Here is a 14305-nt window from a genome sequence, read left to right on the forward strand (position 1 = left end):
TCTTTGTAGGTTTTTCGTTTGACGCTTATTTCGTGAGATATTTGGCACGGTCACGATCAATGGACCACCCTGTATACATCACATCTACCGATTTCCGCCCCATTCGGATAATTTCTTCGTGGCGCGTCTTTCTTTTGTCTTAGAGCGTTTTTAAATTATACTCATTTGCTACTATCAGAAGCAGGTACACCCCTCGGTGTAGATCATCTTCTGTGCCATTTAAGACCACTCGGTCGTCCGCGAAAGGCATCGTTGGAAGCAGTTAATTTTGGGAACTAGGTTACGCTGTTTCGCACTTCGCGCGGAAGCGAATTTGGCAGGCTCGCGGAAAGGGCTGTAAAATAGCGCACGGTGTCGACTGCAGAGCTAATGTAATCTCGCCTCGCCTGGGCTCGTCAGCGCGCATTCGGGATGAAGCTGATGGCGCGACTGCGCGGCCGGCGCGACAGCTCCTCCGGGTCCGAGACGCAGCCCGCCGGCTCGGGCAGGGACCGGTCGCGCTCGCTGTGCGTCGACCGGCTGGCGTCTCTGCTGCGCCCGCCGCCCGCCCTCGTCACCAGGGACGTCAGCCTCCAGCAGGCTCTGCAGCGCCGCCGCGCCTCCTCCGCCATGTAAGTCGCACCTCTGCCAAGCCTAGTGCTGCTCCAGCGCCACACATTTACAGTTGCGCACGCTTATCACTGGTTTTGCTACGGTGAGTGATGTTGAGTAAGTAAACTGTTTCCAGAATGAGATCTTCCCTCTGCAGCGGAGTGTGCGCTGAAATGAAACTTCCTGGCAGATTAAAACTGTGTGCCGGACCGAGACTCGAACTAAGGACCTTTACAAAGGGTGCCCTGCCAACGCAGAGTGGAAATCTCGTTCTGCAAACATCCCCCAGGCTGTGGCTAAGCCGTGTCTCCGCAATATCCTTTCTTTCAGGAGTGCTAATTCTGCAAGGTTCGCTGGAGAGCTTCTGTAAAGTTTGGAAGGTAGGAGACGAGGTACTGGTAGAAGTAAAGCTGTGAGGACGGGGTGTAAGTCGTGCTTGGGTATCTCAGTTGGTAGAGCACTTGCCCGCGGAAGGGAAAGGTCCCGAGTTCGAGTCTCGGTCCGGCACACAGTTTTAATCTGCCAGGAAGCTTCAAGTAAACTGTTGCACGTGCAGTATCGTCAGCTGCCCTCACATGTCTGCGCCCCAGCGTGAGATGCAGCGACACGAACAGCGTCGCTGTGAACAGTACGTGCAGGGGGGCGTGGGCATCTGTGCATTGTGCTGCTCGAGTTTCCGACGTACACATTGTGCGACAACTAGCAGGATAGCGTAAGTTCTTCCTCACGGTTCAAGTTATCTCCATACGAAATTTCATCGAAATCATTTCTGCATTTCAGTCGTATAAACGTCCTCCCCCGGTAGCTGAGTGGACAGCCGGCACTGTAACCCAGCGCGTTTGGTCAGAGGGCTAGCTGCCCTCTGTCATAAAAGAGAAACTGAGTTAATAAATCAACAACGAACTGAAACGGGTGTCTTTCGACGTCCACCCCGAGCAGATACAACGAACAAAAACGAAGAAAGTGAGATAAAAAAAAGTGGTCAGCGCGACAGATTGTCAATCCTAAGGCCCGGGTTCGATTCCCGGCTGGGTCGGAGATTTTCTCCGTCCAGGGACTGGGTGTTGTGTTGCCCTAATCATCATCATTTCATCCCCATCGACGCGCAAGTCGCCAAAGTGGAGTCAAATCGCAAGACTTGCACCCGGCGAACGGTCTACCCCACCGGAGGCCCTAGTCACACGACATTTATTTATAGTCGTATAAACGTCACAAACAGAATTGCTTGTGCATTTATATTATTACTATGGAAATACGGACTAAACAGGTCTAGGATTTTCATAACATGCCAACCAATAAAGGCACTTTCTCAAATATAAAGTTTCAAAGAGCAGATGTGTTTCCCTAACTCGCGTTTTATTGTTTAAATCAAAAGATATCTTGGACTAAACGCTGTAGAAAGAGCCTATCTTCTTCCTCAGTGTTCAAGCTACCTCTGTACCGAATTTCATCAAAATTGGTTCAGCAGTTTCTTGGTGAAAAGTAAAGAAACACACTGTCGCATTTATATCATTAGTAAAGATTTTCATGACATATTTGTTGACTGGAATATACTGATTTTTGTTATTGTGGTCTTGAGCCCAGCTCTCCACACTAATCTGTCCTGCCTCCTCGTCACTGCATAACAATTGCAACCAACATCCATTTGAACCCGTTCAATGTATATATGCCTTGATACCTCTCACAATTTTTACCTCCCACGATTCGCTCCATTCTCAAACTGACGATTCCTTGGTGACTCAAGAAGCCGATCGCTTCTTTTAGTCAAGCTGTGCCATAAGCTTTCTTTCTCCCAAATTCGATGCAGTTCAAATGGCTCTGAGCACTATGGGACTTAACATCTGAGGTCATCAGTCCCCTAGAACTTAGAACTTCTTAAACCTAACTAACCTAAGGACATCAAGCATATCCATGCCCGAGGCAGGATTCGAACCTGCCACCGTAGCAGTCGCGCGGTTCCGGACTGAAGCGCCTAGAACCGCTCGGCCACAGCAGCCGGCTTCGATGCAGTACCTCTGTATTAGTTACTCGATCTACCCATCTAATCTTCAGTACCTTCTTGTCTCACCGCATTTCGAAAGCTTCAATTATCTTCCCGTCTGAATTGCATGTGCAGAAAAGACTGAATATTTGATTTTTTTTCTGACTAATATGATGTGGCCCGCCACTAGTTCCTTTCCTGCTCTAACTTCTTCGTCTCAGAGTACCACTCACACCCTACATCCTCAATTATTTGTTGGACTTCAAATCTTCGTCTTCCCCTACAGTTTCTAGCCTGTACAGTTCTCTTTAGTACCGTGGAGGTTACTCCCTGATGCGTTAACACATACCCTATCATCCTGTCCCTTCTTCTTGTCAGTGTTTTCCGTTTTCCTTCCTTCGCCGATTATGCGGAGAACATCCTCGTTCATTATCTTATCAGTCCCTCTGATTTTCAGTATTATTCTGTAGCACCACATCTCAAACACTTCGATTCTGTCTTTTTACCACTGGCCACAATTCACTATCATACAATACTTTACTGCAAACATACATTATCAGAAAATTCTTCCTCAATTTAAGGCCAGTGTTTGATACCAGCAGACTTTTCTTTGCCAGGACCGCCCTCTTTGGGTCAAAATGGTTCAAATGGCTCTGAGCACTATGCGACTTAACTTCTGAGGTCATCAGTCGCCTAGAACGTAGAACTAATTAAACCTAACTAACCTAAGGACATCACACACATCCATGCCCGAGGCATGATTCGAACCTGCGACCGTAGCGGTCGCTCGGCTCCAGACTGTAGCGCCTAGAACCGCACGGCCACTCCGGCGAACGCCCTCTTTGCCTGTGCTAGTGTGACTTTTACGCCCTCATTGCTTTCATGGGTAATTTTGATTCCAAGGCAGTAGAATTCCTTAACTTCGTCTACTTCGAGATCCCCAATTTCTGCTGTTACTCATTAAATTTAAATTGGATGTTAAAAATTTTCTTGTCTTTTTTTTTTCAGTCTGCCATCGTTACTTATTTTGCTGCTCAAACAGCAAAACACATCAACTATTAGTGTCTCTTTTCCTAATCTAATTACCTCAGCATCACCTGATTTAATTAGACTGCTTTCCATTACCCTTGTTTTGCTTTTGTTAATGTTTGTCTTACACTGGTCAGCCAGAACATTATGACCACCTACCTAACAGCCGGTGCATCCACCTTTAACGCGGATAACAGCGGCGACGCATCGTGGCATGGAAGCAATGAGTTCTTGGTAGGTTGGTGGAAGGCGTTGGTACCACATCTGCACACATAAGTCACCTAAATCTTATAAATTACGGGTAGGGGGCGATGAGCTCTGATGCCACATTCAATCAAAAATGGTTCAAATGGCTCTGAGCACTATGGGACTTAACATCTATGGTCATCAGTCCCCTAGAACTTAGAACTACTTAAACCTAACTAACCTAAGGACATCACACAACACCCAGCCATCACGAGGCAGAGAAAATCCGTGACCCCGCCGGGAATCGAACCCGGGAACCCGGGCGTGGGAAGCGAGAACGCTACCGCACGACCACGAGATGCGGGCCCACATTCAATCACATCACAAATGTGTTCGATCGGGTTCAGATCTAGTGAGTTGGGGGGGGGGGGGCAGCACATCAATTGGAGCTCGCAATTATGATCTTCGAACCATTCCATCACCATCCTGGCCTTGTGATATGGCGGTCCTGGCGGAGGTGCGAGTCCTCCCTCGGGCATGGGTGTCTGTGTTTGTCCTTACGATAATTTAGGTTAAGTAGTGTGTAAGCTTATGGACTGATGACCTTAGCAGTTAAGGCCCATAACATTTCACACACATTTGAACATTTCTTTGTGACATGGAGCGTTATCTTGCTGAAAAATGGCACTGCCGTCAGGAAACAAGATCGTCATACGTGGTTTGAAACCAATGTACGATACTCCTTGGCCGTCATGGAGCCTTACACAAGCTCCACTGGACCGATAGATACCCACGTGAATGTTCCCCAGAGTATAATTGAGCCGCCGCCAGGTTGTCTCCGTCCCGCGGTACAGGTGTCAAGGATCTGTTCCCCTGGAAGACGACGGATTAGCACCCTCCTATCGGCATGATGAAGAAAGTATCGCGATTCATCAGACCATGCAACGCTCTGCCACTGCGCCAACGTCCAGCGGCAATGGTCACTTGCCCATTTCCGTCGTAGTTGACGATGTCTTGGTGTTAACATTGGCACATACATGAGTCGTCGGCTGCGGAAGCCCATCATTAGAAGTGTTCGGTGCACTGTGCGTTCAGACACACTTGTACTCTGCCCAGCATTTAAGTCTGATGTTAGTTCTGACACAGTTCGCCACCTGTCCTGTTTTACCAGTCAGACCAGCCTACGACGGCCGACTTCTGTCATGAGGGGTACGCGGCCAACCCCCGACGTCTGGACATGGTTTCACCTTGGTTTCACCACGTGTCGAAGACACTCGCCGCAGCACTCCTCGAACACCCGACAAGACGTGCAATTTCCGAAACGCTCGTGCTGAGCCTTCAGGCCATCATAGTCTCCCCCCTGTCAAATTGAAATAGATGGCGCGGCTTCCCCTTTCTACACACGTTCGTGTGTCCGACTAGTAGTCATTCCTTGCCAGATGGCACTGCTATCGCCTGGAGCGTTTATATGGATAGTGGGTCCGTGGTCATAATGTTCTGGCTGGTCAGCGTTTATCCTCCATTCAAGCCATCGTCTATTCCATTCAGTTACAGTTGAAATCTTTCGTTGTGGCAGAATTAGACTGTCATCAGCAAACCTCAAAGCTTTTATTTATTCTTCCTGAACTTTACTTTTTTTTCTTAATTTCTTTTTTTTTTTCCCTGTACTGCTTGCTCAGTGTATAGACTGAATAACATCGGGGACGGAGTACGACCCTTTCTGGCTCCCTTCTCAAGTACATTTTCTCGTTCTTGTCCTCTTATAACTGCAGTCTGGTTACTGCAAAAGTTGTAAATAGCTTTTCCTCTCTGTCTTTTACGCGTGCTACCTTCAGAATTTCAAAGAGTGTATTCCAGTCAAAATTGCCAAAAGCTTTCTCCTAATCTACAAGTGCTATAATCGTACGTTTGCCTTTCCTTAACCAGTTTTCTACACTTAGTCGTAAAGCCAATATTACCTCGCATGTTGGGCCGGCCGGAGTGACCGAGCGGTTGTAGGCGCTTCAGTCTGGAACCGCGCGACCGCTACGGTCGCAGGTTCGAATCCTGCATTGGGCATGAATGTGTGTGATGTCCTTAGGTTAGTTGGGTTTAAGTACTTCTAAGTTCTAGGGGACTGATGACCTCAGATGTTAAGTCCCATAGTGCTCAGAGCCATTTGAACCATTTGAACCTCGCATGTTGATACATTTCTCCGAAGTGCAAACTGATCTTCTCCGAAGTCGGCTTTTATCAGCTTTTCCATTATTCTGTAAATAATTGGAATTGTTCCATTCTCTTAAAATATTTATATTGACCGGAATACATACTATAGAATTCTGAAATTATCAGGGATGACATTCATAGAGCGAAAGGTTTTCTATAACTTGCACAAGAACCAAACTGCAATTTATATGTGTGGAAGGGCATGAAAGGTAAGCAGCAGTTGAGAGGGTAGTCCCTGGCGTTATTTTATCATGCAGGGTGGTTATAATTAAACTTTCGTGTCATGACGTGCCACTAATGGTACGACGACTTAGGAGAAGCTCGGACCCCAAGAACCAAAGTCATGCAGCGTGGAAAGCAGACGTTAAGCCGTCGGCACACGAGACGAGTTAGCTGACGTGGACGTGGCACTCTACGAGTTTCGTGACGGCACTTCCTACCATTTCAGGTTAAGAAGCCATTTCGTCCCGTGAAACACAAAATAAGTTCTTCCATGTTTCGGTGACGTGTCATGTAAAGTAGAATCAATGGGAGACAAGAATGCTTTCTACGTCACAAGAAGAAAGCTTGGAGACCTGCAGAAAGCAAGACGCCATATAGCATTTGTCATGTCCAGTAGAAGGCCATTTTATTTTATGTTATACCTTAAACACCACGAATATTTGCTGTTCCTTAAGCACCACCACAATGAATGTCTCGAGAACGAATCGTTATTGGTACGATTTGTTGTACTAAAACGACGGGAAACGTCACATTGGTGATTAAAGAAGTTTCGTATTTAGTAATTATCGCGTTACAGCTAGCGTGTTATGAGCGTAAGTAGTTCTAAGGCAACGGCATATTGTAGATTCGTGAAAAAAGTATCTTCACTGTTAGGATTTCTTATAAATAAATGTTAATAACACTTAGACGAATAAAGCCCAAAGAAGACATTAAAATTAAATTCAAAGTCGCTGATCACAGAACTACGGTCTTGCGTAGTGAGCAAAAGCGCCTCGTTATGGAACAGAGGATAGGTCGGTGGAGGTTTCGAATACTGTTATATCAGTTTTTTCACTTTAATATTTCCTATAATATTGTTGGACTTTCTTACGAAATTAATAGAAATAATTTTTGTAATACCTGATGTTATGTAAATATAAGTGCGTTTTCTGTCAAGAGTGAGTTTTCTTCGATTTGGTAAACTGTTATAAGCTGGTGTTCTTATTGACTGGACATGTACCGTTCCTTTTTTGTCTTATTACACTGTTCACGGGTATTAAAGCTTTTATTTATTTTACCACGGACAGAACAACGTAAGTAGCGTATGGACAAGGGAGGAAATGTATGTTCCAATAAAGCTAATGTAGGAAGCCTACGTGTGTCCATTTTCGTGAACAAACTTTATAGTTTTCGAGGTAAATAAAGCCGACAATTGCCGCTGGAGAGCGCTGAGAGCGCTAAAACATGTTAACCAGATCGTCCCGTGTGCCGACGACGTTGTGCCTCGTGACGCTGGATACCCCGTCTGCGTGCACGTCAACGTTTGTTTCGTACTGTGATTTACTCGTTATTCCTCTCTCGCAAGCTCTTACAAATGTTTCCACAAAATTTCATTGTCCTACGATCACTCGTTTTTGTGGAGGGGTGTGGGCGTCCTGTCAAGTAGCGAAAATTCAATTATAACCACCCTCTACAGCGAAAGGCAATGAAGGAAACTAAGGAGGAATTTGGAACAGGAGCTTAAGGTTAGGAAGGAAAAAAAAGTTGAGGTTTACCGACGATATCGACATTCTGGAAGAGTCGGTATAGGGCGTGGGAGCTCGACTGAACGGAATCAATAGTGTCTGAAAAAAGGTTATATGATGAACATCAGAGAAAGTAGAACAAAGATAATGGAGTTGAATCGAATTAAATCAGGTGATATTGAGAAAATTAGATTAGGAAATGAGACACTCAGAGTACTAGCTGAGTTTTGTTCTTTGGACGGAAAAATAAGTGACGACAAGAGTAGTATAGGAAAGATTAAAAATATTGCCTGGAAATAGTGGGAATAAACCTCTAAAAAATAAAGATATGATACTATCTAATGTAAGTTTGAGATAATCGATCAGATATCGATCAGGCGAGCTTTCATCGCGAAGGGTGCTCGGAGCAACGCACAGATTTACATCAGAAGCGCATACGCTTAAATAAGGCTTACGCAGCGATATTCGAGAACACCACGTGTGCGCCGGCGGGGCCGTAACTAGGGGAACTGAGTGTACTTTCACAAGTATACAGTTGCCAGTATATTAAATGTATTACGAAGAACATGCCGTCTTATACGGTGTGTGTCTTCAGTACGTGCTCATATTAGTTCCGAACAGCTACGTCTACGATTGTTCAAAATGGTTCAAATGGCTCTGAGCACTATGGGACTTAACAGCGATGGTCATCAGTCCCCTAGAACTTAGAACTACTTAAACCTAACTAACCTAAGGCAGCACACAACACCCAGCCATCACGAGGCAGAGAAAATCCCTGACCCCGCCGGGAATCGAACCCGGGAACCCGGGCGTGGGAAGTGAGAACGCTACCGCACGACCACGAGATGCGGGCTTACGTCTACGATTGTAGCCTGGTGTACGACATCTCACGTTCGTCGAGAGAGGCCGTAATCCCTTTTGCTTCCTTTTCATTTTTTTTAAGTTGGATCTAAGAAGGGTTTTTTTGCAACCAACTATCTTACATTGACAACTAACAATATAATGCAAACAAGTAAATAGTTTAAAGCTAGTTTATATCATCATACGGTATTGTTTACGATTCACTTTGGTTGAAGTCACGAACGATGGCGGCCAAGCTTAGGATTATTCTGCGCACCTACGTCGCGTATACTCCTACAGCCAATGAGCGTTCAGTGTGTTCTGAGCGCCCTGCTGTGAATCTCATAGTTAATGCGAGCACTGTACGTGATCGTAGTGAGTTGTTTAGTGAATTTCGATTCCATTTGCTACGAATTGTCACTGCTGATAGTGGTGGTAAGTGATAAATTCTGTGTAAGTAAGCGAGAGACGTAATTTGCGGGATATACGCTTTCTCCCAGAGGAAAATACGAGCATGCGCGTACCGCTACTGTCGCTTGGAATCGTCAACAATGCACTACCCTTACGTGATTCGACATGAGTAACCGTCATTGTTCGCGGATTGGACTATAGCAGCTCCACAGTAAAGATGGAGGTCCAAGATGAGAAAAAAAGCGTAAAAGAGACTGTATACGCTGTAGTTATTCCCCGATAATGAACACGAAAGGGGAGAGTTAAGTGTTATCAGATCTAATAACAGGCAATTTGTGGTATGCAAGAGAAGAAGATATATTTGGTGTCTTCCGATTATTAGAGACTTATGGCAGTGGATTACGGTAGTAGAAGCCCGCGTCCTCGTCGCAAAGACGGCAACCTGTTGGGATTATCCCCTCAGGGCTAGGATGCCACAGATTGTATTAACAGTTACATGCTGAAGTAGTTGTTTTAGGATTTAGAGACCAATGTAATGTAGAATAACAATTGCACTTGTAGAAGTAGTACGGCCTTTTATTGTAATTAGGGAAAGACCACATAGTAATTATAAATGTGACAGAAAATGTGTCCACCACTTCACCTCATATTTCCAAAACAGGCGGTGTAGATTTTTCTTGGAGTGGCCATAATGTAAACCCCATTGAACATTGTCAGTTATCTGACCATTGACATACATAAGAAAAGCAAAAAACGTTTGTACGAACAGTCTACACACACACACACACACACACACACACACACACACACACAGCGATATTTGTACACATACCAGCTATACGCTAGTTCTTTGCAACGGAAGAAGGACCTTTGCATATCTTCGCTTTTTAGGGTTTCATACCTCAGCTAGTAAAAATGGAAACCTTACAGAATCAGTTTTCCATTAAATCATTAAATTCGTTTATCCTGGCTTTTTTTTCTTTTATTGTTATTTCATACTCTCTCTTAATCAGACATTTTAAATGAATCAATTTTATGTTATTAGTGTAGAACTTATTTGTATTTTAGATAAAAACGGTAAACTACGATGTGTAATAGCTGTGCCCTCTATGGGCAACCTTAATACTATTACAGTGTCAGTTAAATCAAAGATGTAAAAGTCCTTGGAGTTCTACACATACTATCTCTTAATCAGACATTTTAAATGTTATGTTATTAGTGTATTACGTATTTTTATACTTTGACGATAGCGTCATATTATGAACGCTGATTGGCAGTTGTGAAGTGGTGTGAGAGGAAGTAGGCGGAGCCTCTGCATATTTAAGCTCATGCTCAGCACTCATAACCATCAGTTGACTTCGTAGCAGCTGAGGAGAGCTCCGCCTATCATCCTCCAAGGAAGCCGTGGGTATAAGTTTTATTTTATCTTGTTAAAATTTGTCGTCATTAGACACTTTTCATGTTTGGTTTTTAGTATTTTATAAAATTAATTCACAGGTCTGAAGATTTTTATATAAATATAACCGAAACCGGTCACCTATGTTAGTGAGACATAAGTGTTGTGATCAAGACTGAACTTTAGTTAAAATATAATAATTTAAAGTAGTTTGCGTGTGCAATGCAAAAGCACTTCTCTAAATGCCAATTTTCCTCTGAAAGATCCAGTGAAGTACTGGAGGTTTTTCTTTGCTGTTACCAACATACCGATGTGGTCTTGAATTGTTAAACTTGCGTTGCGCCGTAAAGATAGTTTCAGAAGAAGCTAAAACAGGGCTCCACCTCGTGATTTTTCTTTCACTCTATTGTCTGCGTGCGTCTCCAGGGAGCAACTGCGGCGAAGTTTCCTTCATATCAATAAAGCAGAATTGTCCAGATCCACTCTGCTGCTTCTACGGTGAAGTATTCGGTATAAAAACTTTTCATTTCTTACTCGCACATCAGTTTCAGTTCAGATTCAAAGTTACTTTTCAAATCTGAGAACTTCCCTTCCGTGAACAAAACAGAATAGGCCAGTACCTTCAACTCTGACTATTCGTTACAAATCCGTGAAGAACTGTTACGGTTTTTTAACTTCCTACTTTTGATTAATACTGTTACTTTCGTTGCAAATGTGGCCATATAGGGTGACGCACAGGTTGTCTCCTCGCGTATAGCGGAGGTGAGCCACACCCGGATCGAAACCGCTCGCCAGATTAATGGCTGTTGGTAGCGTCCACCCGTTGGACACTGCGGATTTAAAGCAGATTTTTCACAACAGTCCCCGTGATTCAGTGTCTCGTATTCATTTCCCGCCTTATGTATTAAACGTGTCATGGAAAATAAGTAGACACGCTAAGCAGAGCCAACAATGATTTAGTGAAATGGAATAAATTAAAAAAAAAAAATCTAAGCTGTGCGATAGGGCGTGTCAGAACCCCCTATTCTACCACTTCGTGTCGTCGTGACTGCACAACTATTTCCGACCACACATGTAAGTGCGAAATCGACGATGATCACAGCTAGTCATATCCGATCCATGCGTGTCACCGAGCGAGGTGGCACAGTGGTAAGAAAGTGGGCTCGTTAATGGGTGCACGACGGCTCAAATCCCCATCCAGGTTTCCGTGGTTTCCCTGAGATACTTAAGGCAAACTCCAGGATGGTTCCTTTGAAATGGACATAGCCAGTTTTCTCATATCATCTTTTCCTAATTCGAACTTGGGTTCCGTCGCTAATGACTTCCTCGTCGGTGCAACGTTAAATTATAATCTCCCAATTCACTCTACAGTGACAATATTTTCCTTGCTATAGCATTAATTAATCGAACCTTTAAAAATAACTCGGCCATGAGGCTCAACAGTTCACATGCTGCAGACAACAACCGCTGCCATCTCCGGCTAAAGCTTCATTTGATGTCAGTATGGCGGTGCATAGGCCTGCTCTTTAAAACGCCGCTGTCTCCTCTGTTTTTCTGCTCTCGAACCCCACTCCATTTGTCCTCACGAGACTAAGTGCACCGCATCCCAGTTCTCCTATCATATCTAAAATCTGAACGTCATCTGAAAGGGAAGATGAGTCCTCCTTGAAGCAGTTACACACACTAAATATTCTGCTATGGAGACGCGCTAAAGAAATGCAATTCCGTGTTATGTGTGCCTGAACGGAAGGAAGGAAACAAGGTAGGAAAGAAGGAAGGAAGGAAGATGGGGTTTAACGTTTCGTCGACATCGAGGACATTAGAGACGGACCACAAGACCGAATTGTGTCGAGGATGGGGAAGGAAATCGGACGTGCCCTTTCAAATTAACCATCCCGGTATTTGTTTGGAGCGATTAAGGGGAATCAGGGAAAATCTAAATCTGGCTACCCGGGCGCGGGTTTGAAACGTCGTCCTCCCGAATGCGAGTCCAGTGTGTTAACCAACGCGTCACCTCCCTCGGTATTCCTTAACGTGGCAGCAATTCAGGTTTCCCCAGGTTGTAGGCACATCAAGATCCCAACTGGCCATTACTTGCTTACGATTTACATGAAGTGTGTCGGATGCATAATTAAACAGCGTGGGTGACAGGGAGAAAGTTAGTGACGATAACGAGATCATCATCTTGTACAGATTCCCGCTACTGGTAGACCCTACTTGGAATATAAGCCTCTCCATATTCTTCATCCTCTCTCTCATACTACTCTGGCCCAGTCTTCGCTTCCGAATGTTTCCATTCACTCTTTATAGCCAGTTATCCCCTGGCCTTCTCTTTGGTCTCCTGCTTTTCATCATTTCGTGCATTTTCCTAGGTATCCATTCGCTTCATATGCTAGTACCATTTTCATCTTTTTCCTCAATCTTATCTTGCTATGGTTCCTCGTGTGTTATCTCCCTAACATGTTAGCTCCCTAATACTTTCGTTCTTCATCTTTCCCGTTTCTGTTACATCCATCCAGCCTGTGGATAACATCGTTTCATTTAGTTGCATCTCACTTCTTCCGTTGTTTTCATGATCCTGTTTTCTGCAATGTATAACAGGACTAGTAGATAATATGCATATATGGTGTATACACTTTTCACTCTGCTAGGGACTTCTTTGTTGTATATCATTTCTCTCATACAGCTCAAAAGCTATCAGCTTGCTTTACACGTTCAATTTTCTCTATCATTACTTCCTTAATATACTATAACCCAAGGGAGTCCACCAAGGCACTAGGCTCGTTTCGCGAGCAGCACAACTCATAAAGGTGACCTAGAGGTCGTTAAAGACGCACGTTGTTCAAACATTCTTAGTCTTCAATAACAGTGATGTCGAGTGGACGACTCCCATCCCATCTTTCGAAGAATGCAGTTGAACCATAGTCGAAGAAAGACACTATCAGTAGCGTCTTATGCAGTCATTGCGCACGATTCTGTAGTGACGCCTTAGATGTAACCGATGGGATTGTAGCACATTCTACACAAGCGGAAGCGTTCCAGAATAGAAAGATAGAGCTTTCTATTTGGAGTAATGATTAATGAGGGAGAACATCAGAACTGTGCTCCTTATCCAGTAGCGTAAAACAAAAGTGGAATGCTTGGTTCGAGTACTGTGTCGTCAAGCAAGGCACATTCCGTCTGGAAGACTTCTTTATATGCTGAGTGAGGTTTAAAGGCGAGAACAAAGGGAATCTCTGAGAATTTGTTTGCCTAGAAGCGAAGTGAGCAACTTATGTTACGGTTTAGTGACCCGCCGACAGCGAGGACGTAAGTTGCCTCAGCACGTGAGCTGGGGATCAATCGGTTGTGACGTTATCGAAGAAATCGCTCAGAGATTCAACTGAAACTTTACAGGTAAAATATGATAGCTGATCGTGGATTTGAACCCCGTTCCTTACATATGCGAGTATAGTGCCTTACACATTGTCCAAATTCGTACGAAACTACAGTCATGAGCAACACGCTCAAGACGAGCGACAGCAGTGCATTTGGTTGTGGCCAGACCATGGTGCCTGATGCATGGGACACTTCATCTCAGAGCTCGTACAGGCGATGGGCTGCCCACGCGCCATGTTCTCAAGGATTTACTGTGGCCAATTCTGGTGAAATTCACCGCATCCACGATCAGAATTCCTTGGTCAACAATGTATTGGTAGCAGAAATAATGGTCTATGACCTCGTACTGTTACAGTACGTGGGGCAGGCAACTATCTACCAATCTGATGATAGATAATAACAACAACTGTGACTGGTAGGTCGCGGTACACGTCGCTACATGTCGATGGCGACGAACGAGTGAGTTGGGAATACATCCCTCTTGCCAACGAAGCTCCATTTGAGTTGGTGGTGCACGAATTCTCTTATGGGGGATGTGTACATGGGATGAAATGAGACTCT

The 14305-nt window shown here is 44.5% G+C and overlaps 1 protein-coding gene across 1 annotated transcript in view; it reads left to right on the top strand.

The window, feature by feature from the left end:
* The first annotated feature begins 411 nt into the window (after window positions 1–411).
* Window positions 412–14305, top strand: part of LOC126183925 (GTPase-activating Rap/Ran-GAP domain-like protein 3) — a 662070-nt gene continuing 648176 nt past the window's right edge. The window contains exon 1 of the mRNA XM_049926272.1: window positions 412–611. Coding sequence (XP_049782229.1) covers window positions 412–611 — 200 coding nt within the window. The remainder of the gene's footprint in view (window positions 612–14305) is intronic.

This window comes from Schistocerca cancellata, chromosome 4, assembly GCF_023864275.1.
Source record: "Schistocerca cancellata isolate TAMUIC-IGC-003103 chromosome 4, iqSchCanc2.1, whole genome shotgun sequence".
NCBI classification, from domain to species: Eukaryota; Metazoa; Arthropoda; class Insecta; order Orthoptera; family Acrididae; genus Schistocerca; species Schistocerca cancellata.